This window comes from Grammomys surdaster, unplaced genomic scaffold (genome assembly GCF_004785775.1).
Source record: "Grammomys surdaster isolate TR1022 unplaced genomic scaffold, NIH_TR_1.0 373, whole genome shotgun sequence".
Classification (NCBI taxonomy): domain Eukaryota; kingdom Metazoa; phylum Chordata; class Mammalia; order Rodentia; family Muridae; genus Grammomys; species Grammomys surdaster.
This window is the reverse complement of record NW_021604792.1, coordinates 6,666,570-6,692,237: the sequence shown is the minus strand read 5'-3', so window position 1 is coordinate 6,692,237 and position 25,668 is coordinate 6,666,570. Positions and strand designations below refer to the sequence as shown.

General features: G+C 45.4%; 2 protein-coding genes across 6 annotated transcripts in view; one reads left to right on the top strand and one right to left on the bottom strand.

Annotated features, from left to right (window-relative positions):
- Positions 1–2,288, top strand: part of Borcs5 (BLOC-1 related complex subunit 5) — a 67,047-nt gene extending 64,759 nt beyond the window's left edge. For all 4 annotated transcript variants that reach the window (XM_028781001.1, XM_028781004.1, XM_028781002.1 and 1 more), the window contains one exon: positions 1,136–2,288. In XM_028781001.1, coding sequence (XP_028636834.1) covers positions 1,136–1,363 — 228 coding nt within the window. In that variant the 3' untranslated portion in view covers positions 1,364–2,288. The remainder of the gene's footprint in view (positions 1–1,135) is intronic.
- Positions 2,289–5,906: 3,618 nt separating this feature from the next.
- The window catches only part of Dusp16 (dual specificity phosphatase 16), a 75,628-nt gene continuing 55,866 nt past the window's right edge, over positions 5,907–25,668 (bottom strand). For both annotated transcript variants that reach the window (XM_028781005.1, XM_028781006.1), the window contains exons 5-7: positions 14,127–14,286; positions 10,944–11,067; positions 5,907–9,476 (exon numbers count right to left, since the gene is read on the bottom strand). In XM_028781005.1, the coding sequence (XP_028636838.1) occupies positions 8,306–9,476; positions 10,944–11,067; positions 14,127–14,286 (1,455 nt within the window). In that variant the 3' untranslated portion in view covers positions 5,907–8,305. The remainder of the gene's footprint in view (positions 9,477–10,943; positions 11,068–14,126; positions 14,287–25,668) is intronic.

Below are 25,668 nucleotides of genomic sequence, written 5' to 3'. Positions count from 1 at the left end.
GAGAAGGAGAATGGATGGACAGACAGACAGACACCATTAGTACTTCTTCAGCTGGTCTTCAAAGCTCAGAGATAAAGAAGACCTGGTGGCAGGCTCAGAACAAAACCGCAGTCCACCCGAATGGGGCCTCTCATTGTGTTGCAGTGAGAATCTCAGAAGTGTCAGCGCATGGGTAGATGTGGTGCAGGCATGCAAAACACAGTTAGTGCCCTCCTTCATCTTTACCAGTGACAGATGTGCCCAGCAGAGACAAGGGCATTCCCAGCAGTGTGCAGTTTGTATGATGTTCTAGTCTCCCTCGTGGGCTGGGGATGCAGTTGGCATGTTGGGCTTTGGCATAGGAGCTATGCCTTCGCTATAGTTTCCCTGACTGATCACAGCTTCACCAAAGTCATTCTGGGAGGAGGAGACCGAAGAGATGTGAGAACTCTGTAGCATGAGTCCTGGGTTAGATATCTGTGTGTAATTCTGTCGTTCCTACAACTCTGGTCACAGCTGTGTGTCCTTTGATGACAGAGATAGTCTACAACGGTCTAAGAACTGTGTGGGTCATTTCCACACGATGTGTGGAGTGAGAGCATGCACAGCTGTGTGGTAAAGCCCACTGCACACTCAGGCTGGGGACAGTGCCTGTTAGTTCTAGGCTGCAGCCTGGACAGCATATTCTGGGACTGGTGGTGACACAGCAGGAAGAGTCTGTTCACTTCAACCGGCCAAACATAAATGCAGCAGCGTAAGAGACAGGGAACATGGTGCCAGCATTTCCATAGACAGAAAGCTCGAGACTCTCAACAGGGAGTGAGGAGCACACACTCCAGGTGTCCCATAGTAGGTCTCAGTAGTCCTCAGGATGGCCACTGCCTCCGACTTCTGGAAGGACACCTAGCCCTCCCAGTGGTTCTCAACCTTCCTCATGCTGCAACCCTTTAATGTAGTTCCTCATGTTGTGTTGACCTCAACCATAAAACTGTTTCATCGCTGCTTCATAACTAATTTTGCTACTGTTAGGAATCGTCATGTAAGTGTCCGAGATACAGGAAATCTGATAAACTACCCCTGTGAAAGGTTGAGAACCACTGCTCTAGACGATGTGGTAAGCAGAGTGTAACGTGCTGCCTCTGTTTACTTCCTACAGATGGATCTGTCCGTGGAAACCCTCTTTTGCTTCATGCAGGAGCGCCAGAAAAGATATGCCAAGTATGCAGAGCAGATCCAGAAGGTGAATGAGATGTCAGCCATCCTGCGCCGCATCCAGATGGGCATAGACCAGACGGTGCCACTGATGGAGAGGCTCAACAGCATGCTGCCGGAGGCCGAGCGCCTGGAGCCCTTCAGCATGAGGCCAGAGCGGGAGCGGCACTAGCAGGCTCCTCCTCCGCGGGCGCATCTCCTCCAGCTTCGCCTGGGCCCTGCTGCTTGCCCAGGTGTGGCTGACCCACATGGACTTTCCAGTGTGGTAGTTCTTCATAACCCAAGTTGGGACAGTTGAATAACCGGGAATTCTGTAAAGAACTTTGCATCAAGAGTTATTTTTATTTTGCTCTGATTTTTTTTTTTGAACCTACAAAGTGTAGGTTGTCTAGCTACTGCAAGGAAACTGGAGAAAATGTCAAGAAACTGTTCTCCTTGGCGCCTCGTGAGACTTTCTGCAGGCTCTCTGATTTGTGGTTGTAAATATAAGCTCTAACTGGTTCCAGTTGCTGTTCCCACCCAATGGTACCCATCACGTCAGGGAGGTATCTCTACTGTCTTCTTGTCCTGCCAGAACACCATCTTTTTGTTTTTCCAGTACCATGCTCCTTTTGTGGGTCATTGGAAACTGAAGAGTGCCTTCATCCACTCATGAAGGTGTTTCCCAGTAGTACCTGCTTTTCCATACAGAGCTCGGGCTTCTGTCCACCCAGCAAACCTTGGCTGCCATGACAAGGTTTGCACCGACATTTGCTCGCATCCTCCAGAGGCTGTCCTTGTCTCATGCAGAGACCCACTGACCGCCACTGCTCTGCCAGGGACACTAAAGAGGCTGTAGAGCCCCTGCCCGCCATTGACGTCTGTAGGGCATGAAGCTGAGAAAGAGCTCCAGCCCGAGGAAGGAAGAGGTGCAGTGAGTGCAGGGGACAGGCCTGAAGATAAGCGCTGGGTCTTCGGGGTCTGCAGGGCTGGGAGTCTGCCACCTCCGCCGTCTTCCCTGTATTCCTCCAGAATCCAGAGAGATTCTGTCAGGTGTCAGAATAACCTAAGTTTTTTTTATAAAATTAAAATGAATCTGATTAATTTATTGTGTAGCAGCTAAACTTGATCTGATTCTCATCTTGTTTTTTAATTTGTAATTTTCTTTATTATTAATTGTGATGTGTATATGATTATGTCCTGTGTGAGTAGGATTGTCATAGTGCATGCTTGGAGGTCAGAAGACAACTGTGGAGTTGGTTCTCTCTTTCCACAGTTGTGTGGATTCTGGGGATCAAACTAGGCTTGCATGACAAGCACCTTTACGCATACAGCCATTTTACCAGGCCCTAAAAATCCTGGTCCTTAATCAGATATTAATTTATAATGTTCTTAGAACCCAAATTAAACACAGGGCATAAGACGGTTGAATGGCATGAATATTTGAACTACAGGGAAGAAAAAGATTAAATAAGATGCAGGGAAAAATAGTAATGTCTAGTATTTTCTTTTTGTGGGGGTTAGGGATTACAACAGGGTCCATGTACTTCCAGCTGGCCTAGAACTCACTACTAGGCTAAGCTGACCTGTGGCTGCTTCCTGCCCCTGCGCCCCTCATTGCTGAGGTGATATGTCTAGTACATTCCCAGGGACTAAGTATACTAACTAACATTGGAAGTCCCAGGCAGGGCCAACCACTCTTGGTTGGTTTCTGGGCATATTCTTGGCTGTGTTCTGCCTCCCTTCTTGGGGGCCGATGCTTTCATCCCTCACATGGAAGGAGGGAAGGTGGGCTGACAGAGCTTGGGAAGCTGCAGCTCATGCTGGGGGCGGGGCCATCATTTTACCTCTGCTGAGCTCCCCGGTGGAGGTGGTCTTTCCATTGTTTTCTCGTGACTGAGTCTCAGCCATTTCTAGAGCAGTCTCCTGGGGGGTACAATTTAAAACACATGTCCGGTAGCTCAGAAACCTATTAAATCCCCCGAGGTCATTCTAGAGCATTCCAGGGTGGAGGAAGTGGCAGCCTGCATTGAGTAATTCTCCAGGTGGTTTCAGTATATTATGCGTCTGTCTCGTTTGTGTGTTCAGTTGTCAGATAATTGAGGCTTTAGTTCCAGACTGAGTTCTGATTCATTGATCTTTTTTCCCCATAGCGTTCATGCTATTTTTGATATTTCACACTGCTTAGTGTGATTGCCACACCGGATTTTGATATGTGGTGTGGCTAGATGGAGCCCCTTTACCTTCAGAAATAGTGTTTCCTTTTTTCTTCTGAGTTTCAAAGCGGCAGAAAGTTGAACAGTAATGCAGTGGGCACTCAGGTTTTTTCACCTTGAATGGCAGGAGGCATTTTTAAAGCCACCACCATCATTGTCTTTCCTGGAGTTTCTGGAATATTTGGAACCCAACTCTGTGCATAGAGATCTGTTCATAAACCTTCAGAGAAAGAAGGGCCAGTTGTCCACAGGGTTTTGTGAACAATACAGGAATCAGGTGCCACCTCCAACTTTACTTTGCTTAGCCTGTGATCTAACTCATTTGTTGTGGTTCTTGAGATAGGTTTCATGGAACCCAGGCTGCTGGCCTTGAACTCAGTCTGTAGCTGAGAATGATCTTGGCTTTCTGATGTTCCCTCTCTTCCTCCAAGTGCTAGGATAACAGGCGCCACCACACCCAGCACGTGGAGGGCATCTTGTCTTTAACCGGTAAGCTCCCAAGGTATCCCTCCCTCCCTCCCCCCCTTGCTTTGTGAACCAGAGTTCCACTGTGCCTCTAAGAACCTCTTTTGCTTCCCTGGGATGTGCTTATCTGTATTTAGGGACAAAGAGAGCACTTCTGAGGGTTCTTTACTACAGTGAGGGGCAACTGAAGCTGGCCTTCACTCTTGTTATATGTGCAGGTGTTTTTTATACATGTTGGGCGGAGTTAAAGCAAGTGATAATGAAGTCTGGTGGAGCACATTTCTCGTCCCAGTGATTGGAAGACTGAGGCAGATCACTGTATATTCAAGGACATCTTGGGCTAAGCTCTGCGTTCAAAGGCAGTCTAGACTACAGTGGAACCTGATACTCAAAAACAACAAAACACCCCCCACTCCCCAAAAAAGCCTATAATATATACTCTTAGGGCATTAAGATTTCATCGTTTGCTGGCTACGTTTTATGTGAGCTTGACACAGAGTCCTTTTCAAAGAGGGGAACTTCAATTGAGAAAATGCCCCCACTAGATTAACCTGTAGGCAAGTCTGAAGTGTACTTTCTGGATGGATGGTTGATGTGGGAGGGCTCAGCTCACTCACTGTGGGCAGTACCAACCCTGGGTCCTGTGTTTTATAAGAAAGCAAGTCATGAGGAGCAAGCCAGTAAGCAGCACTCCCTTATGGCCCCTGCATCAGCTCCTGCCTTCAGCTTCCTGCCCAGTTTTGAGTTTCTACCCTCAGTGATGGACTATGATGTGGAAGTGTAAGGCAAAAAAAAAAATCCTTTCCTCCCCAAGTTGCTTTTGGTCAAGATGTTTTATCACAGGAACAGAAACCCCAAGACATATCTTTGTTTCCCTTATAGTTGTATCATTAGTAATCGTATATACATACTATGCATATATTCATGTACATGTATGTATATTTCTTGCCTTCTTTTAGCAGTTAACTTGGAATAGAAAATATACCGTGAACCTAGATACCTAGCCATGTTGTCTGCAGAGTAAATCTTTGATAGAATGAATTTCAGGAACACCACAGGCTGGAACAGAGGAATGGCTTGATCTTGTTTAGGTTTTGTGGTTTCTTTGGTTCAAGTGCTAGTGAATCAAACCCAGGGCCTTGGACATTCTGGGGAAGCACTCTGCCACTGAGCTACATTCCCAGCAGCAGTCTCAGTGTAATATTCCTGGCTGCCCCCACCTTGTGTGTGTGTGCGTGTGTGTGTAGTTCACACAATGTTGTGGAATTGCTATTTTCTTCCATCTTGACATGGGTTCTGGTGATCTTGAAAATAGGTTGTCAGGTTTGTGTGGCACACCGTTACCCGCTGCTGAGCTATCTCACTGGCCCATGGTTTCCTTTATAACCAGTCTGCCTTGTAGCGACAGCAGCATTTCATCTCTTTAGTGTGTACTTTTGATTAACTGGTGAGGCCAAGTTTCTCATATGATCAAATGTCATTAAGGTATATATAACATGGGAACAGATTTTTTTTGTTGGTTGAAATGGGGTCTCATTAAGTACAGTCAGGCCTCCTTACCCATTGTGTAGCCATAGATAACCATAAACTCGTGAGGTTTCTACCTTTATACCCCGAGTGCTGGGATTTCCATCATTTCCCATGTCTGGATTATACAGTGCTAGGGATCAAAGTCAGCGCCTCATGAATGTGAAGTAAGCATTCCACCACCCGACCCTCATTTCAGCTTCTGAGAATAATCTAAAGGCCATCCTCCTCAGTTTCTCCTGTAAGGACTCTGGAATCATATTTGTGGTAAGTGCACATGCAGTCTTTGTGTATCCTGAAATCAGACAGGTAGGAAGGCTTCCTCAGTGTGTGCTTGGCATTGGGAACACAGAGCAGCGTCTGCCTCTGTTCCATGTGAATGGCACATGTGATGTATCAGCTGCCACCTTCATTCTAAATGGTTAAAGCTGTCACTTGTGGTTCTGTGACCCCCTTCTTTTGCAACTTAAGACAGTGGTTCCCACCAAGGGTGAGGGCTGCAGAGAGAAGTCGCTTCTCACACCGATGTATAAACAGGTACCAGTTTTGATTTTATTTCATCATATTAACATACATGACACTTCAAAATGAGAAATGCACAAGTGAACCATTTAACAGCTTGCCTTACTCCAAGAACACTATGTTTATATTAAACATTTATACAGTCTTTCCACTCTAACTTTATAAATGGTCTAAATAGTTTCCAGCATTTCTCAGAGTCTAGTTTTGCTTATTAAAATCACCACTTTGCATCATCCCAGTAGACTTCAGACTTCCCTGTGCTTACATGAGGAGACCGAACCACACTACCCACAGTGTGCCTCAGAGGCAGGCCCTTTCAACATGGCAGCTGTGATTCCAAGAACTGCTATGACAGTGATAAAGGACTGACAGCTGTAGTGTATGACTATGAGCTACACAGAAGGGACCAGCCCAGAGAGCACCTCCCTACATGACACATGACATTAGACAATACACTGCCCAAAGATACTGAAGCCACCAAATCCCCAATCCTCCCGGAACACATTTCATTCTTAAATCATGTCTTAGCGGTGTGACCAGATTTCAAGAAGGTGGATTGTTACATACTAAACGTGTGTATACAATGTATCAAAATTGACTGTGAAGCTTTGAGAACTTTAGACGTTTTGATATGTATCTAAAAACACAGATTGCTGAACAGAATCTCAAGAGTGGCCGTGCTCCCTGTGCAGTGTCTGCCCTGCCTTCATCTTATGCCCACACACAGCTCATCTGTACAGAACAGCGTGTCCGTGAGGCTCATCCTCCTCCTCCCAATCAAGCCCGTCAGCGTCAAACCACGTCATTCTATGCTGGTTTTAGCAATCACTATAGGAAACATTAAGTATTTCACTAACATAGAAAAACCTGAGATATGAGTCAGCCCCTAGCTACACTTAAAGGACAATGACAACATCTACCCCCACCCCCACCCTGCTGACGTGAGTGAATTAAGGCTGTGAGGACTGTACTCTAGAGGATACAACTCAAGCCAGGAAGTTTAAAGGCAGATATGTACTGTCGTGTACACACTTGTTACCTCTTATTCTCAGCTGCCAGGATTGAGTCTACACAGTGATTGTATGCCAGGGACCAAGAAACCACTGTGGTCCTTCACTCTGACATGTCCCTTTCTCGGAAAGCATGCTGGGATAGCTTTGGAAAAGAGCTTTCCTGTGGTCAAAACTAAACAAAATTCAGCAACCCCTTCTTAACCTTTCTAGTATGTTTTATTCTGACTAGTCCTTGCTTACCAAAGTCCATGGTAAGTTTGGAGGTGTAAGAAGATTCTAGAAATATTACCCTGGTTGCATACCATAGAGAAAAAAGCCAAGGAAATCCATTTCTGCTTCAGGTTTTACCTTCCTAAGTCTTCCCATAGTTTTCTTCCAGGACATGAAACAGAAGTGAAAGCATCTGCTTTGGCTGAGAACCTGAGGGGTCTGTCACTCCACTACCAAGCCCAATGATCCATGTTTATCTCTAAACCAAGTCTGTGGTCAACTGAAGAATCAACAATCCCACTTCTGATAATTCTTCTATTATTATGAGGAGGGAGAAAGACTGTTTAGTGTTCCAGCCCCGGCTTAAGTCTCTAAGCTACCTCACTGCCCAGTCTCTGGCTAAGCGAAACTCTAGCTGGTTTCACCTCTTCATTCAAGCTGACAGGCGGGGTACATGGGCACTGGAATTTTGTGCATAGACAGTATGAATTTGTCTGGAAAGTGACAAGTTACCTACTTAGTCACAATGCCTAGAAAATGGTCTACTAGACATGGTAGTGGTGATGGCCCCAAATGTCTTGTCTGAGGTACTGGATTGGTTATAAGTAGATCTAGGCAAGGCTCCTAATAGTTCATCCAGCAGAATGATGTCCGTATCCTTCAGCTGTCGTTAAGCTTGGGTTTATTACTCAGCTTTGGACAGGTTCATCTCCCTTGGATTTACCATTAGGGTCTGTCCCTAGGAGGGTCTTCCCCCTGACCCACAGCTGGCTCAGTCTTAGCACTAAGGTGCACTAGGGAAGGGCTTGGACAGAGATGAGTTCTGAGACCTCTGTTGCACGTAAAAATGGGAGGGATTTTGCCCTCTAACATTAAAAACAAACAACAAACAAACAAACAAAATCCTTGCTTTTGCAGGAACAGGAAGATGTGCAATTCACTGAACAAAATCTCTTCTCCTGGCTGGGAGAATTCTAACGTCTACCCTTCTGCTCTTTTCTGAGAGAGTTAGCTATTCTCAGTGCAGGTGCTGAGAGAACAACTGTGTTGATCCATCTGTTGCTTCTATACCGTAGCTCTATATTCCAAAAATATATATGATGTACATATACATATTTCAGATTTACAGGGACTATTTTGTGAACAGAAAACAAAACTGTCAACAGAAGTTCCAAGGTCTTCTCAGGAGACCTCAATGACCTCCATGCTGCCTGAGAAGCTAGATTGACTCCCCACTTTGCCCAGCTCTTCCCTCGACCTGTTCTCTGACATCATGCTCTCTCCAAATTCCATCTGGCAGCTTCTGCGTTTAAACTGCTTTTCAAAGGGACTCTCTTCATGCCAGCTCCGCCTCGAGTCAGCTCTGTCACTAGGCCTCTGCCGCCTACGGACAGAATAGATTTGGTCACTGCAAGTGGGCAGCTGGCTACAGCTGTAGGCAGAGTAACTGGTGTTGCCTCCATAGACGGCTGAAGCAGAGTAGAAGTGTGAAGGCTCTGTAGCAAAATACCAGCTGCTGGTCAGGGAGGGGGCAGAGGACTGGGGAGCCAGAATATCTGAGTGCCAGCCCTTGAGGCCGAGCCCTGCAGCAGACTTGGTGAGGTGTTGCTGGCTGGTGGAAAGGCCAAAGAGGAAGTTGGTGTGGTAATTGTCCTCTACACTCCCACTCCGATGCAGTGGCGAGAAGAAGGGCCTCTGGGTGGACCCACTACTGCTTGTTCTCATGGAGTGCAACCGTGTGATCTGGCTCTCGGAAGGCCTGGTAGGTTGGGGCTGCTTGGGTATGTGGGCCTCTTCCTTGTCCGGGCTGGTCTCTGGAGTCTGTTCTGATACCTCCTGAACCGGGGAGAACTGGCAGAGCTTGCTGGTCCCATCCAGTGCAGAAGAAGGTTTGTAGTATTCCAGAGCATCCTCTGACGAGAAGCCGTGTAAGGACGCTGCCATACTGGCTGAATACGAAACCGATTTGATATCGAGAGAGAAGGAACGCTTGAGCTTACTGCTGTCTTCCAGCTTCTCTGAGGACAGCTGGAGCCCGCCGAGCGCCTGGACCAGTGGACTGTCCTCTAAGAGTGAAGGCTGTAAGCTGGCCACACTTGCAGGATGCACAAGCCTTTGCCCTGATGCCTCTGAGGTAGAGTTGGCACAGGGTGGACCGAGAGACAGTGCATTCTTCCATCCTCCCTCTGAGGCCGCAGGTACAGGCTCACTGGGTTTGTCTAGGTACAGCAGCTTGACTTTGCTCTTCGGCCCTGACATTCCAGTCTGGTTATTAATCGTCTTCTCATAGTCCATGAGTTGGCCCATAAAATTAAAATTCGGAGATATAGTAGGTCTTTTTTCTTTGACAAATCTATAGAGAGGACAAAGCAAACCCCTGAGTTTTACAACTGCACTTTGTTTTAAGGATACTAGGAGAGAAAGTGGGACAGGGCATTACTACACCTTCCCAATGCTTTGGAAGAGGATTCAGGTATAGTTCCCCATTAAGATGGAGAACACCTTATCAGGGGAGCTGTGGCATGGCGGGGTGCACACTAGAGGATACCCTCTAGGCTCCTTATTTCCAAGAAACCAAGGCTTCCCATGCAGTTGAAAGAGGATTCTGCCCTAGGAAACGCCCCGCCCGCTCGTTCGCTCACTCACTCCCTGCCACATCCACCAGCACGGCAAGGCTAAGCACTCAGCAGCCTCAGCATTCCAGTGTTCCCTCTTCCACGGCCATGCGCACTTCTCAAGACATTTCCCATAAAGGTATGGCACCGGATGGCACAGTGTCAGAGCACCCAGCTCTGGATTTCTTTTTATACTCAAAATGTTAGAAAAGTCAGTTACAAAGTGATCTCTGGGTGCTAAGCATTGTGCTGCTGTACTGAGTCACTCAGTCCAACCTGCTTTATCTAGATCAGGCCACAAAGTCCTTAAGTTCACTTGTCCCAAGCCACACAGCTACTCAATGATGGAGCGGGATTCGAACCTTGGACTATCCAATGTCTAGGTCCAACCTGAAAAACCACATAATAAAACTCTAATGGGATATAAGAGTGTGCGCCTCCCTCCCCACCTGACTTCAGCCTAAGCGGAAGGACACAGACAGAGGCCTAACTGGGGAGATTCCGGTAGTGCAGACAAAAGGATACCTTCCCAGCACCAAGGAAGACAAGCTGTCTAAGTTTCATTATTCCAGAATTTACATTGTGAGAAACTCAAATATCAAGCCAACATGATGGATGCATCTATATTCTTATTCCTTCTCTTAGGAAAACCAACTACTACTTCTCAAAAGAGCATGCAGTGAACAGAGTCTCATTTGTCACCAAAGACGATTCATGTCCTCAGCAGCTCTGCCACTTTGTGTCCCTTCCTGAGATAGAAGGAGAGGGCAGCTTACTCAAAATTACTACGTGTAAACTCTGGCCAATTAGACAGACAGAAGTTTTCCTCATGTTTTATACACGAGTGTGTCAGGCTTTTCCATCCCTGCAGTACAGTCAGGCAGAGCAGGCTCAGAGGTGCTGTGCAAGAGCCGCTTCCTCCACTTGCCAAGCAGAAAAGGCCATGCTCCTCTGTCGAGGGAATGGAGGAAACTTTCCTGACCTATTACTAAAAAGCAGCTGAGGAGGAACACCACGTGTTACAAGAATGACAGCCAAGCAGAACCACACTCCTCCTCCGTCTGCAAGACCATGAGTCACCAGGAACCTGTGATAAGTGTGACCAAATTCTTCTTTGTCTATGCTCATCTGGTCACCCACCTTCATAGCTCTCTGTTTCAGGGAAAAAGAAAAGCCAGTCCCAGGAGCCATGTCCCTGTCCTTACCTGTAAGCCTCATCTAGAGACATGTCCATCCTCTTCATGATGTAGGCGATGGCGATGGTGGCAGAGCGAGAGATCCCGGCTAAGCAGTGGATCAGCACACAGCCGTTGGAGGCTTTTGCTTTCTCTGTGGGAGCACATTTAAGAAAAGCCACTAGAGATTTTTTTCAGTAAGGAATGTTGTACTGGCCATTACTCTGAGTGTTACTGTCAGTGTCTTCACCTGAAACTTCAAAGCAGATCTTACCGACATAGACATAGCCTCCTGGTGGTCCTTTACTGTTTACAGGAGGAAGGGGGAGGTAGTTCTCTCACCGTTAACATATAAGCCATTAAGGTCTAAAGGGACATTAATAAGCAATGAATGCATTACTGCCTCAGATTGCCGGGCTTATTTCAGATTTTTTCCCATGTCAGTAAGAATGCAAGTGGAGGGGAGGCAGAGGTCCACCTCAGCTGTCACTCCCCAGGTATGACAAAGTACCTCACTGGCTTAGACTCACCAAGTAGGCTAAGGCAGTAGGCCAGCCAGCCTCAGGGCATCCTCCTGTCTCTGCCTCCCCAGTATTAGGGTTCCAAGCAAGCACCACCAAACCTATCCTTTTTACACAGGGTCCTTATGTTTGGACAGCAGGCACGTCAACAAGCTGAGCTGTCTCGCTGGCTAGCTGTTTACCTGGAAATCAGGTACATGCTACAGCAGAGTTCTCTAATAGGAAAAGCAGGAGTTAGTACATACTGCATTATTGAATCCTCTGGTATGAGTTAGACTCCTAGAGGCTCAGACAGCACTGCCCTCTTGGCTGAGAAAGAGCTTCACAGCTCACATGTAGGAGCAGTACCACCACAGAGGCTATTCTGAGCTTCACACGTGCTCAGCCATAAAGCTGGCGTCAGGGAGCCAAAGCTGCCCTGCCCTTTTCATTTGTGTTTTAGCCAAAACTGAGGTACTCAGAAAGCAGTCTGCTTTAGTTAGGGCTCACAAGCCATGTAAGAAATACATGGAGGTGGCTGCAAAGGGGTGTGTGTGTGTATGCATGTGCAAGTGTGTGTGGAGGATGTCTCTCAGGAATGTTAGGCTAAGAGCCATATTTTTGTGTAGTTTTCTCCAAGTTCTGGAATGAATAAGAAGGCAGAGATGGTGAAACTGGAAATAACAGCAAGTTAGTACTACAGAAATTCAAAAGCAACATTTAGGGTTTTTTTTTTCTTTTTAAGGGACAGAAACTTTGTTTCTTGACAATAAAATAAACAAGAAGGAAAGGACTGAAAAGTTAAAACTGAGGATCTTCTGAGAGTGAGGTGTCAGAGAGCTCAAAAAGAAAGTGATGACGAGGGAGGTTAGAGCACAGTCAGCAGATGGGAGAAAGGAAGACGTCCTCATGGCACACTAAAATATCCCACAGTCAGAGAGAGTAACCTGTGCCTGCAGTCCCTACTTCTTGGGAGGAGTGTTTAAGCCCAAAGTTTGGGGCCAGCCTAGCAGGAGCATGTCTCAGAGAGTAGAAAATAGAAAGATACAAACATTTCCTCAGAGCTAACTCTGAGCTGAGTACTTGCAAAGTGTTCAGTGTCTACTGATTGTCTGCTGTAATCCTCATGCTGTCTCTACACAGTAGGCGTGCTACCTTCAGCCTTTTGTTCAGAAAGCAGGCGCAAGAGGGATTTGAGAGTTTTAAGTTAGATACACAATCACTTAAGTGATAACCAGGGAGGCAGGACTCAAGGTCTGGCTCCAAAGCCCGTCCTTTTAATCGGCTCTCTCTGTGGCCTCAGTGCAGAACCATGGACTTGGGGGGTGGGGGGTGGGGTTGAACAGGAGCCAAGGACCCGGGCATGAGACAGCGCAGAGCGCCTGGAGCTTGGATCATGCCTCTGAATCAACATGACATTCAATAGGAACATTAATCACAATTGTCTCCTTTTTTAGGGGCTAAACATCTAATGCTATGCTAAATCTACTTAGAGGTGCAATGAGAAAGTATCAGTGTAAAGAATTTCCTTTATGATTGTTTTAATGTGAACTGTTACAGCCTTTAATCTTGAGGCGTTTTAAAGAACAAGTCCAAACTAATGACAGAAATTTCTGGAAAACTGAAATTCTAAAAAAGAAAAAAACTATATCAGAATTACCTGAAGCTTAAACAGCATTACCTGGAAAATGAAAAACGTTACCAGGGATTAATATACCTAATTTTGCTTTTTACAGGGAAATTTTAAAAATTATTTTATGTCTATGGGTGTTTTGCCTACATGTGTATCTGTGAACTACTAGTGTGTCAGGTGTGCCAGGAGAGGACAGAAGGGAGTGTCAGGTCTCCTGGGACTACAGTCACAGATTATTTTAGGCTACCACACAGGTGCTGGGAATTGGACCTGGGTCTTCTGGAAGAGTAGCCAGTGCTCTAAACTGATGAGCCAAGCCCCAGCCCTGCTCTTTTATTTTTATGGACAATAACTAACTCATACTATTTAACTATGGAGTTAAGTGCTCAGACTCGGGTCCCTATTGGAGGAAAACAGCGAGACATCCTTGGGTGGGACATAAGCAGCCGCACCTCACGCTGTGCTCGTGTCTCCTCTGCTCAGCCGTCACATTCACATTCACTAGATGCTGTGGCATTAGCACTAGGTCAATGCACTGTTGGGTAGGGAAGCTCCGATGAGGACAAAGAAGCAGAAAAAAGTAGGGTACAGACCAACTTCCACTATAGTTCCCACATGTACACGTGTATGCTCAATTCCACTGGACTCAAAATACTTGAAACTACTGATGCATGAACTGCGGCTCAGGAAATCTCATAACAAATAAAAGGACTTCAGATGTATTGGGATGTTTTCATAGGACCTAACTTTTCCCAAGGAAAATACAGCAGTAAGTAAGAAGGAATAACACCAAGTTCATCAAATAGTTTCTAAGATTTAAAAAGTTGGGGAGAGGGAGGGATATTTTTGAAAGTTTAACTGATTTTTAAATACTTGCAACACATAATCATAGATCCTGCAAAGCTTTAACCTTGGTGCTGTTAAAAGTTAGCTAGCAGGTCACATGCCAATCCCTTAGGGACAGCACAGCACACAGCTTGACCATTAAAACAGTAAGCAACATCATGAGCTGTTTTCAGACTTGAAATCTCTGTGACACTATGATTCAAAGGGCTGGGACCTTTGTTTTAAGCTATATACCAATGAAATCCACAGACTTGTCCAACCAGGGCAGGATTTTCTCACAAAAGCTGTCATTCACAGGAACTCGCAGGAAGTGAGACTCAGGTATGAAGTCAGGCTTTGGACAGGTATTGCTGGCATTTAACACATAGCCAATCCCATTCTGTTGCATCAGCTCCTATGTAGGGGAAGAGCAATAAAAGGAATTACTTGTACAAAGAATCATTTTGAAAGATTGATGTTGAATACTATGACAAGAATTACAAGTTTCTTTATACATAGTAAAATCCAAAAATCCAAGGAAGTAACATTTACAGACTTAAAGTTGAAAGTGAAAAAAGTTATGGACGAAAAGCCATTCAAACTACTATGCCTGACGAGTAACCAACCACACAGGATGGGTCCACTGCTGCAGAGAAGCAGAATAGAGCATACAATGAAACAAAAGTACACATAGCTCTTTTCCCACTTGGACGATGCCGGGCACTCTTGGTGCTTGGTTTAAAAGTCTTTCTAAATGGTGCATCTACTTATGTGTCTGTCAGTTTATACCTACTATATAAACTGGCATGTCCCACAGGCTTTTCACATTCAAATGCCAGAACCCAGCCACATCATCTTTCTCTCTTTTTCTGCCCTGAACTCCTGTTTCCTCTTATCCCAACACTGATGAAACAATACATGACAACATCCAACAGCCAGCTGGCGAGATCCTTACAATCCCACCTGAGTGGCTGCCAATCCCTCAGTACCACTTCTTCCATCTACTCTTCTCTCTGTCCCCATCCCCACTCAGTGAGCAGTCCCCAAGACAACTTCCCCCCTCCAAGCCATATTCTTTACAACAATCATGTATTTTTTTTCTTTTTTGAGACAAGGTCTTGGTTGTATATGCCAGGCTGGCCTCAAACTCCAGACTCAAATCAGTACATATTAAGACAATACCTACTAGGTACTCGGCACTACACTAAGCAATGATTAGTCTTACTGAATCCTCACACTTTCTGTGTGATATGTTTTATTATTATCCCCACTATAAATGAGAAAACAAAAGCTTAGACAGGTTATATAATATTTTCCAAGTCTTACCTACACACACTGGTCTTGCATGCTAGAACTGGTACAGAATAAAAGATTCAAATCTAAACATATTCATTTCCAGAAACTACACAGTTAGGTTCCACAATACACTAAACTTAAGCTTCTTCTATGGCAAATTAAAGTGAACAATAAAGTAATGAACTCAGAAACCCACATGGAGAGCTAAATGTTGTGAGGCCTGCTTATAATCTCAGTGCTGGAGAGGCAGAGACAGACAGATTCCTAGGGTTCACTAGCCAGCCACCCTAGCCTACCAGTGAGCTCCAGGACAATGAGTAACCCTGCAGATGAAAAGGCAAGACAGACGTTCCCCTCAGCAGTGGCAAAGAGACACTTGTTGGTGTGGGCAGCAGTCCTTTGTTCATCCTAACCTGATATCTGGCTTGGTGGCCAAAGCTGTTTTATGCCTATGACTCATAAAAATCCAATCCAATCCAATCCAATCCAATCCAATCCAATCCAATCCAATCCAATCCAGGCAGCTCAGTGCAGGAGAAAGAGACAGGACCCTGCAGACTGCCATGCTAGACACACACCTGACCTCCAGCATACAGCACAAGTGGCCACCAACACCTGCTTGCCGCTTTGCCATGTAGCATGTATCCCATGTAGCAGGACAGAGGATGTCATCTGGGGCCCACAAGCCTCATGGGCAGCTGCAGCAGGAGCGGCCCAATGCGCAAGTGTGTGGTGGACAGATGGGAAAGAGATACGGAGCAGTCTGAGCATTCTGAAGAGAGATGGAACTGGAGACTCAAAGGTGAGGAGAGGAGGAGCCTGTTGTGAGTGGGCAGCCCTGCCACCATGGTAATGTCCCAGCCCTAGCTGCTGCTGGGGGCCATGCCTGAGTCCATGGCTATGTAGTGGCAGGGACCAACCATGGCTCATATACCACTAGAGAGCATGGGGATGTCCTTGGTCACAGCAGCCACATGGCCAGGACCTGTGCATAAGTGGCCCCACTACTCACTGGCTGCAGCCCTCTGAAAAGCAGGGCCAGCAGTCTGGAGCTGGGCCTGGTGGCAGGAATGTGGGTGAGCTGGCCTCTGGGATGTGAGTATGGGACAGCTGACTGTGCCATGCATCAGCTGGGTGGTGGCACTGATGCAGAGGGGATGCTCCCCCACCTTATCTCACCCCACCACCTCCAGCAGTGGGGGAAGCTACCCATAGGTCATGAGCTCAGGAGAGCAAGGCTGCCCCTCACACCCTGTAGCAGTTGGAAGAGCTTGCCCTGCCCCTCACTGGCTACAGCACTCAAGAGTTCTAACCCTGCACCTCCCTGAGCAGTACAGTAGAGCTGGCCTGGTGGTGGGGGAACAAGTGAGCCAGCCCTGAGGGCGTGCGTGAGTGAGGAAGAGCTGAGCCCTGTCACTCTTCTGCCATGAGATGGCCTGATCAGTGAGGGGAGGTATGTCCTTTGTCCCCTTTCCACCTGAGGCAGTTGGAGATCTGACCCTGGAGTCATGAGAACATATGAGCTAGCCCTGCCTCTCACAGGCTGCAGCTCTCTAGAGTGGGCCCTGCACCTCAGCTAGGCAACAGAGTAGGGCTGTCTCTGGTAGAAGGGCCGTGGGTGAACCATCCCCAAGGCCGAGAGCATGGGACAGCTGGCCCTGCCACTAGTCTGCTGTGAAGTAGTATGGGTGCCAGGTGATGCTCCCCAACCTCAGCTCCTCGCACCCCTCACTACCTGCTGCAGTTAGGAGAGCTGACCTGTAGGGTCCTCAGAGTGTGAAAATGGGTCCTGTTCCATGCTGGCTGCGGCACTCGGAAGAGACGGCCCTTCACCTTGTCTGAACATCCAGGTGGCTTGACTGAGGGAGGATGCCCTTTTTCCCTGACCACCTGCAGGTAGTCTGAAGAACCGAAGCAGAGGTAATGGGAACAGGATAGCTGGTCTTGCCTCCTCCTCATTGGTTGTAGTACTTGGGACAGCGGACCCTGTGTCTTACATGAGCAACACAGTGGAGCTGACCCTGATGGCAAAGGCAAAGGGAGCCAGCCCTGAAGGTGTGAGAACAGGAAAGCTGACCCAGCACCTCACAGGCTGCAGTACTTGGGAAACTGCACAACACACACACGCACACACACACACACACACACAGCCCACCTTGACTGGATAGCACAGTGGAGATGGTGGGTGTGGGCAAGCTGGCCCCAAAGGCGTGAGAGCAGGATTGCTGACCCTGCTCTCTGTCAAGCATTAGGTGGCCTATTGGGAGAGCTTGCCCTGGTGGTACGGATAAAGGAGAGCCAGGGCACTGACTGTCTCAGCTACCGCGTAGGCCCAGATCCAGGGTATTAAATTGGTCCATCCCGAAATCTATATTATCTGCCAATTGTTAGGATGAGTGAAAGAGCCAGTCCTGCTGTTCCAAAGCTGCAGGATCTCCATGACACAAGGCAACAGCAGGATAACCAGGAAGAGTCCTGATGAGGATCCGATATTGATGGTGTCACACAAGCCAAAGATCTTGAACCAGATTTCAATGAATTACTGCAATGAACATTTGCAAGTGAAGATGTACGGACAAAAGATACACTGTGAGACACACTGTGACATACTACAGCTTTCATGGTGAGATGTTTTTATGCGTTGGTTTTCTCGTTGTGTGTTTTTTATGTGGGGGGAGGTTGCAAGGGCAAAGATGGTGATGACAAGACGGGGAGATGGGCAGGAGTGAGGTGCACGGTGTGAGCACCACAAAGAATCAGTAACAAGCTAAAAACAAAAGCTGGCTAGATGGCACCTAGGAAGGACCCAAAGCTCGTCTTCTGGCCTGTCCTCACATCATGCTGTCCACCCACTCCCAGACCCACACAAGTCTGTTTATAAACTCTGTTACCAGTTGCTACAGAAAATTCTTTTTAAAATAAGATGGAACTTGATAAATATAATGAGGTCAATTTTTAAAGCAAAAAGGCAAATAAAATACTAACATGTCACACAAAATGAAAATGTACTTTGACTGCTATGTTAAATCTCACACTGCTTTTCGTGTCTCTATTTGCAGTCTCTACGTCACTGTAATGTCACTTAAAGAAGGGGATCATTAAGGACAGAGAAAAACCTGAAATGTGACTTTCAGCTTTAAATTATATGTTAAATAATTGATATATAACATGAAAGTAGGACTACAGCTGTCTGGGAAAAGGAAGAGAATTATGTAGGATAGAGACAACGATGGTTTGCCCAACGTACATGATATGTTTGAATGAAAATGTCTTCATAGACCTCCCATGACACAGTTAAAAAGAATCCCGAGTCAGCCTTGGCAGGAAGGGAGGGAGGGAGGGAGGAAGGGAGGGAGGGAGACAGGTACATTCATTCACTAATCTCTAACGCATGCTTTCCTCCTTAGCGGAGGAGTTTTGTGGGAACCACACCTAAGTGCAACAATCTATTTTTACTTTTTAATAAAGAGCAAGATCTCACGAAAGGCTGGAGACTTATATATATATACATACAGCACAGTAGCAGAACGCCTGTCTAGCGTGTGTGAGGCTCTGGGTCTTATTCCTGTTACATAAACAGACAGACAGACAGACAGACAGGTAGGTAGATGTTTTCTAAAAAGGAAAAGAAGCCTTCTCCATCCCAGCTGCCTCCCAGACAGTTTACAGCTGCTTCATTCTCACCTAATTTATTAGAACCTTTCCAAAACATTTAGCTTAGGTCATACAAAAACAAGTCTCTTCCCTTATTTTTATTTCATTAGTACATGCACTACTTTAATTAATGTACATAATTAATTAATGTACATAATTACATTCTGGCCCAAACAGGTCTGAGGGCAAACAACTGATTCTGATAAGTACAGTAGTCACATCCTGGTGTCAGGTGTGCTGTAGGAACAGCTCACAGCTAGACTGTGGAGGACACGAGGACTGACAAGGAATCTCTGATCTTACTTAAACAAGTTCTAGGAGCTCAATACAGCTCTACTGGCTGTTCTCTTGACTGATATTTCCTTAATATTTTGATGAATGTGCATTTAATTGGCTGATATGGTGTGTTAATTTAATTTTTTATGTTGATGTATGAGTTTATGTGTACACCACGCACACAGATCCCCATGGAGGTTAGAGAGGGCGTCAGACCTCGGGAACTGTGTTAGAGGCAGCTGTGGGTCAGCCCATGGAGGTGCTGGGAACCAAGCCTGTGTCCTCAGTAAGGACAGAAAGTGTTCCTAACTGCTGAGCCATCTCTCAATCCCCATGCACTGTAATTTTCTGATGGTATAACCTAAAGGTACATTTATGAAGAATAAGTATCTTATGGAATGATTGCTCTTCCTTATAAATGGATGCTAATATTTATTATAAATTAGATATTTATATAATTCTCATTTTATTTTGCTACATTATATAAAAATACACAACTAAATAATCTGACCTGTAAGTAGCACAATCTTTAAACTTCTAGGGAGTAGTTATCTTATGCTGTTAAATATTTAGCTTGGACTCTGAACTGCTGCTAATATGTGCCCTTCCAAAGATAAGATAAACTCCTGGCCTTCAACATCCCTCTGACATCACGGTGCTTAAGTTCTCTGAACTCACCTTCACTGCTTGGGTACAGAGCTTGCACAACTGCATTGCCTGCAACACATTCGTGGACCCCTACTCTATCCTGTTCACTCCTTGCTTCACTACACCCAGAGCCCTCTGATTATCCACCCACATTCCCTGTCCTTTACTCCACGATGTCTGTCTGCCTTCCTGGTCCAACTTCAACTCCACAGGCAATTGCTACAGCCACGCCCTTGCTTCTGTCCTCAATTCCTTTACCCCTGTGTTACCTCTTCATGCCTGTCAGCTCTACTTGCTAATTAGAGTTAGTCCTCCACTGAGTCTGCACGTATGCTCGGGTAGCTGAACGGCTAAGGAGACTTCAGCAATGCCACCTGCTCTCACTTTTGATTCAGGCTCAGCAGCAACATGGTATTTCCCTAGCCGTGTGCTTTCTCCTTTCTTGTATGTGCTGTTCCACTCATTTCCCTTCCCCTCAAAACTCCCACTATCTTTCTGCTCATCCTCATTCTTAAGTTGGTGGAAAATCTCATTTTCCTGCTACAATTACAGGCAACTTTTCATCATTTCATCCATGGCATATACCTTCTATGAGCATGCACGTCTGTATATTCTATTTTCCCAGTTGTTACTGATGAACAATCAATGTCCGTAAGACCAGTCTCTACACTTGCTTAGTAAATTCAGTCTTGTCTTACTCAAGGGCGCGTCTAGCAATTGTTGCAGTTTCTCCTACATCAATTTTCTACTCTTAGGTTATTTCCTCTACTAACAATCAAACAAGTAATTTTTCCTATCTTAAAAATACCAGAGGGACATGTGCTCCACAATGTTCATAGCGGCCTTAAGTGTAATAGCCAGAAGCTGATTTCCACAATGGAAGAATGAACAGGGAAAACGTGGTACATTTACACAATGGAATACTAGTCTGCTATTAAAAATGAGGACATCATGAGTTTCTCAGGCGAATGGATGGAACTAGAAAATATCATCCTGAGTGAGGAAACCCAAACCCAAAAGGATATACATGGTATGTACTCACTAATAAGTGGATATTAGCCAAAAAAGTACAGAATACCCATGATACAACCCACAGATGGTATGAAGTTTAATAAGAAGGAAGGCCTGGGGATGCTTCAATCCCACTTAGAAGGGGAAATGAAATAATCATGGGAGGCAGAGGGAGGGGGGGATTGGGCGGGAGAGGGGAGGGGGAAAGGGGAAGGTGAACAGGATCAGGAATTGGGGAGGGGGACAGGAGAAAAGCCCAGAGGGCCAGCAGAATGAATGGAAATATGCAACCTCAGGGGTGAGAGACTCTCAGGACTCAATGGGAGGGAACTTAGATGAAGTGCCCAACAGTGGGGAGGGGGAATTTGAAGAGTCTACCTCCAGTAGACAGACAGGGAGGGCCTCAAGATTTCTGACCCAAAAGTGTTCCTGGTTCCTCTCTAAAAACTGCAGAAACAAAAATGGAGAAGAGACTGAGGGAAAGGCAGTCCAGCCAGGGATCTACCTCATGGGGAGACACCAAGGCCTGACACTATTACTGAGGCTATGATGTGCTTACAGACAGGAGCCTAGCATGGCTGTCTTCTGAGAGGCTCATCCAACAGCTGGCTGACAGATTCAGATACTTGCACCCAACCATTGGACTGAAGTTGGGGACCCCGATGGTTGAATTAGGAAAAGGCTAGAAGAAGCTGAGGAGGGTGACCCCATAGGAAGTTCAGCAGTCTCAACTAACCTGGACCCCTGGGAGCTCTCAGACACTGAACCACCAACCAGGCAGCATACACCAGCTGGTCTGATCATCTCCCCCCCCGCCCCCCAGGCCCGAGCCGCCCCATGCACATAAAGCAGAGGAATGCCTGGTCTGGTTTCAGTGGGAGAAGATGCACCTAGAGACATGAGGCACCCCCAGGGGGGGAGGCCTGGTGGTGGGAGAGCATCCTCTTGAGCTCAGAGGGGAGGAGGAATGGATTAAGGAACTGTGTGGGAAGGGGCACTGGGAGGGAGGCAACGGCTGAACTGTAAAAAAATTTTTTAAAAATATCTCTTTGCCTTAAGCTCCTCTTTTCAACAAACTTCCTTGGAAGAGTTGCTTATGCTGTATCTCCATTCCTGTCTGCCTGCTGTTGCCTGCACTCGTCTATCCCACGGGCATTCCCACCCCTCTACCAAGAGGGACATCACAAACTACCCTTGATCTCCATATTGTCCTATCTAATGGCCAACTCTTAGCTTCATCTTTCTTTATCCACAGAACCATCTGGCACACTTCATTCCATCCTCTTCCTGGATAATATTGTTCACATGCTTCCTGGACTACTAGTCTCTTATTTCTTTATTCCTAAGAACCCTTTGTAGAATGCTTCTTAGGTCCCCAGACTTTCAATGCTAATTGCCCCATGGCTTAATCTACTTCTCCACTTAAATTTTCTTATTTTTATGATACTAAATATTGTCCACATGATAATGACTATCAAATTTACACCTCCTCTTTCAAAGACCTCATCCTGAATTCAAAGCCCCACCTGACTACTCAGAATGTCTACCTGAAAGTGTACACTTGGTGTGTCATCACTGAGTACACCTCCTGCATTTGCCAGCTGCATCTCCTTTCTCCTTGATGAACACACACACACACACACACACACACACACACACACACACACACACACACCTCTGCCATCTAATCTACCAGAAAACTCTTAGCTTTGCTTTCAAATACAGCCAGAATTCAACCACTTGTCACTCCTATTACCAGCTTGATTCCAGCCACTATCAGACCTACTATGTGGCCATTCTGATTCTGTCCTGTAGAAACACTACCTAGTATCAACACTTGCACTAACATTATTTGATAAAATCTTGTGTGATTTCTCCCAGAGAGAATCTTTACAAGGTCTCAATGTCTCAGCATCCTGCTCTCCTCCGAGTCGTCCTCCCTGGCCAAGTGTCCCAGGCTGACTGTCCCACTACACTGCTCTCCTCACTCCTCAGATCCCAGTGCCCTCTGCTCTTTTCCTGGCCGCTTCTGCTGCCTGTGCTACTTTTCTCTACATAGCCAAATGCTTTTCTCTTTGACCTCTTTCCGGTGTTTGTTTACATCTATCTCAGTGAGACCTATCTTCATCACCCCTTTTCATTAAAGGCCACACCCCACAGGTACCCCTAACCGCTTACTCTATTTCTTCAGAGTACTTATCTCTCTGAGTACTTATCACCGTAATAAATAGGTAATAATTAATGGATTGTAATATATAATCTACCTATTTATTTACTCTGCTTACTGTCTCTTCTCTTTTACAGATGTATCCCCAGTGCTGAGAATACTATCTAGCAAACAGTAGCACCTTAGTAGTTCATAGAACTAGTATTCTTAAAAGACTAAAATCATAATCCTGTAGCTACTTTATCAGTATCTTTTAAGAATAATTTCCATAGATGTTTCTTACATACACTTTCATTTGAGAAGCAATAATAAAATGACATTATGTTACGGTCCAGTCATTTTATAACTTATGAAAGGCTGTTTTACCTGAGTCTTCCAGATTTATTTAAAAAAAAAAAAGATTTATAAGTAAATTAATAGCATGGGGGAAAACATTTTACCAGCTGTGCTGAAGTAATTTTTAAGGACAAGATAAACTGCCTGCATCAAGTTGCAACTGTTTACAAAAACAATCATGTAGGGCTTACTTATCATGTGTCAAGGTGCTCTAGAGCCTGCCTAGAGCCTTCATCCTTGGGGCATGAAGAGCAGGCCGCCTGACCAAGAGATGAGCAGTCTCACAAATATAAATAACACAAAAGGTGTCTGATCCATGTGGCAGAGCAAAGCCATCAAAGCAGCACTGGAGTGAAGCCAAAGAACCCTAACTGAGAACTACAGTCTTCACTTGACACTCAGAGACACGGCAGTCCTGCAGAATCCAGGGGGACTGACTCACACTTTCAAAGATAACAAACTTACTGGATGTTCAATCTCGCAGAGCTTTTGAGTATCTCCTTTACCTTCATTAAGTCATCTCTGGACAGTACCAAATATAATGTAAATACTACATAAGTGCTACAATACTGCATTGTTTCAAGAGGAAGGACAGAGAGGAGTTTGTTCACTACACAGATAGGTTTTCTTTTTGCATGTTTTTAATTCCATGTTGGTTAAATCCATGAATGCTGAACCCAAGGAGCACCGCCCAGCACATTACAGCTCACTACCTCAATGTCCTGGGTCCCTTCCCTGTGCTCGTCCAGCTTTAATTTCTCCCTGTTAATTAAAGATGATGACAATGATGTCATAATGCAAGCAACAATATGAGAACATACAGGATGTAATATATAATATATCACGAAATATTAACTTTATCTTATTTTTAAAACAGATTGTAGCTGGGCACAGTGGCACATGCCTGTATCCCAGCACTTGGGAGGCTAAAGCAAGATCACAAGTTCAAGGCCAGCCAGCTTGGGCTCCACAATGATACACCGTCTGCTCTTTCTTACAGGAAGACTGTAAGATACATACATACATACATACATACATACTTACATACATGCATACATATATGCTTGTAAAAACAAAAACAAACAAACAAAAAAACCCTCAACAGGCCTGTATTGTAAATTTCCCATTAATTTAATCTGTACTTCCTCTTAATTGGCATTAAACTGGGAAGATTAAACTTAATAGAGCAAGCCAAAAATAAGAAAGGGTTCTCCTGTAAAGTGAAAACATGACCGTAAGTAATGGATTCTGATTCTAATATATAATTAAAGATGTTCACAAATAATATTTATAGCCAGGTGTTGTGGTGTATGTCTTTGATCCCAGCACTTGATAAATAGAAGTAGGAGTATCTCTGTGAGTTCATGAACAGCCTGGTCTACACACTAAGTTCTAGGACAGCCAGGACGGCAAAGCAAGACACTGTCTCAAAAGAAAACAAAATTAGTAGTATTTATGAGTCAAAAGCAAACATTTAATTCTGTTATTATAATTTTTGTGTGTGCACGCACAAGGCATCAATTTTTTTAATGAATGAGAAATCTCTATTGCCATTCCTTATGCTCCCTTTTCTCCCAGGTTACATCAAGCTACAGCAGCGTTCCCTACCCTATCCGGAGGCTCTTCTGGATGGTGGCCGTTTAGCTACACTGTCACTGCTACAACATCCTTGTGCCAGCTTCACAATCCATCTTCCTGCCGGTTCCATCCACAGCATAATGTTCATTAACTTTATTTTGAGAAAACTTCTTGAGATAGATTTGATGTGTGTGTGTGTGTGTGTATCCCATGTTGGCCTGGAATCCTCATGTAGCCTTGATTCTCAATTGTCTTACCTCAGCCCCAGAAGTGTAGGAGCTACAGGCTTGTACTGTTGCATTTGGCACGTCATTCACTTTTTTTCATTTAAAAGTTTAAAGTCTTCATTTAAGTCTTCATTTCTTTCATTTAAAGTCTTCTATACTATGAAATAAGCTCTTTCTACAGTTAAGAGTAAATTTCAAGTACGGATTCTATGATCTACTCATAAGACCATGGAGTCTTATGGGATAGTGATTAAAAGAAGGCCTTACTGCGGTGTGCTACAGTGATTAAAATGTGCGCTCCCATCCCGTACGTAAGATGGAGCAGGTCATTTCACCTGAACATCACATGAGTGCTGAATCAGGAGTTGGCAGTTTTCAGAGGAAGAAAACAAGATCTAGTAACGTGATTAAAGCAATAGAGCAGTTAGGTAGAGACTGGTGTGTCAAACGGCTCCTTCTCAGAGCTGTCTCAGCCGCCACGTGGTGCTGCTTCAGTACTGGGAATTATGCCCTGAGTCACCTTGTCGTATGGATTATTGTTTAACAAATAAGTCTTTCTTATCTAAACAACTAGTATGCTCATTGTATAGTATTCTACACATGA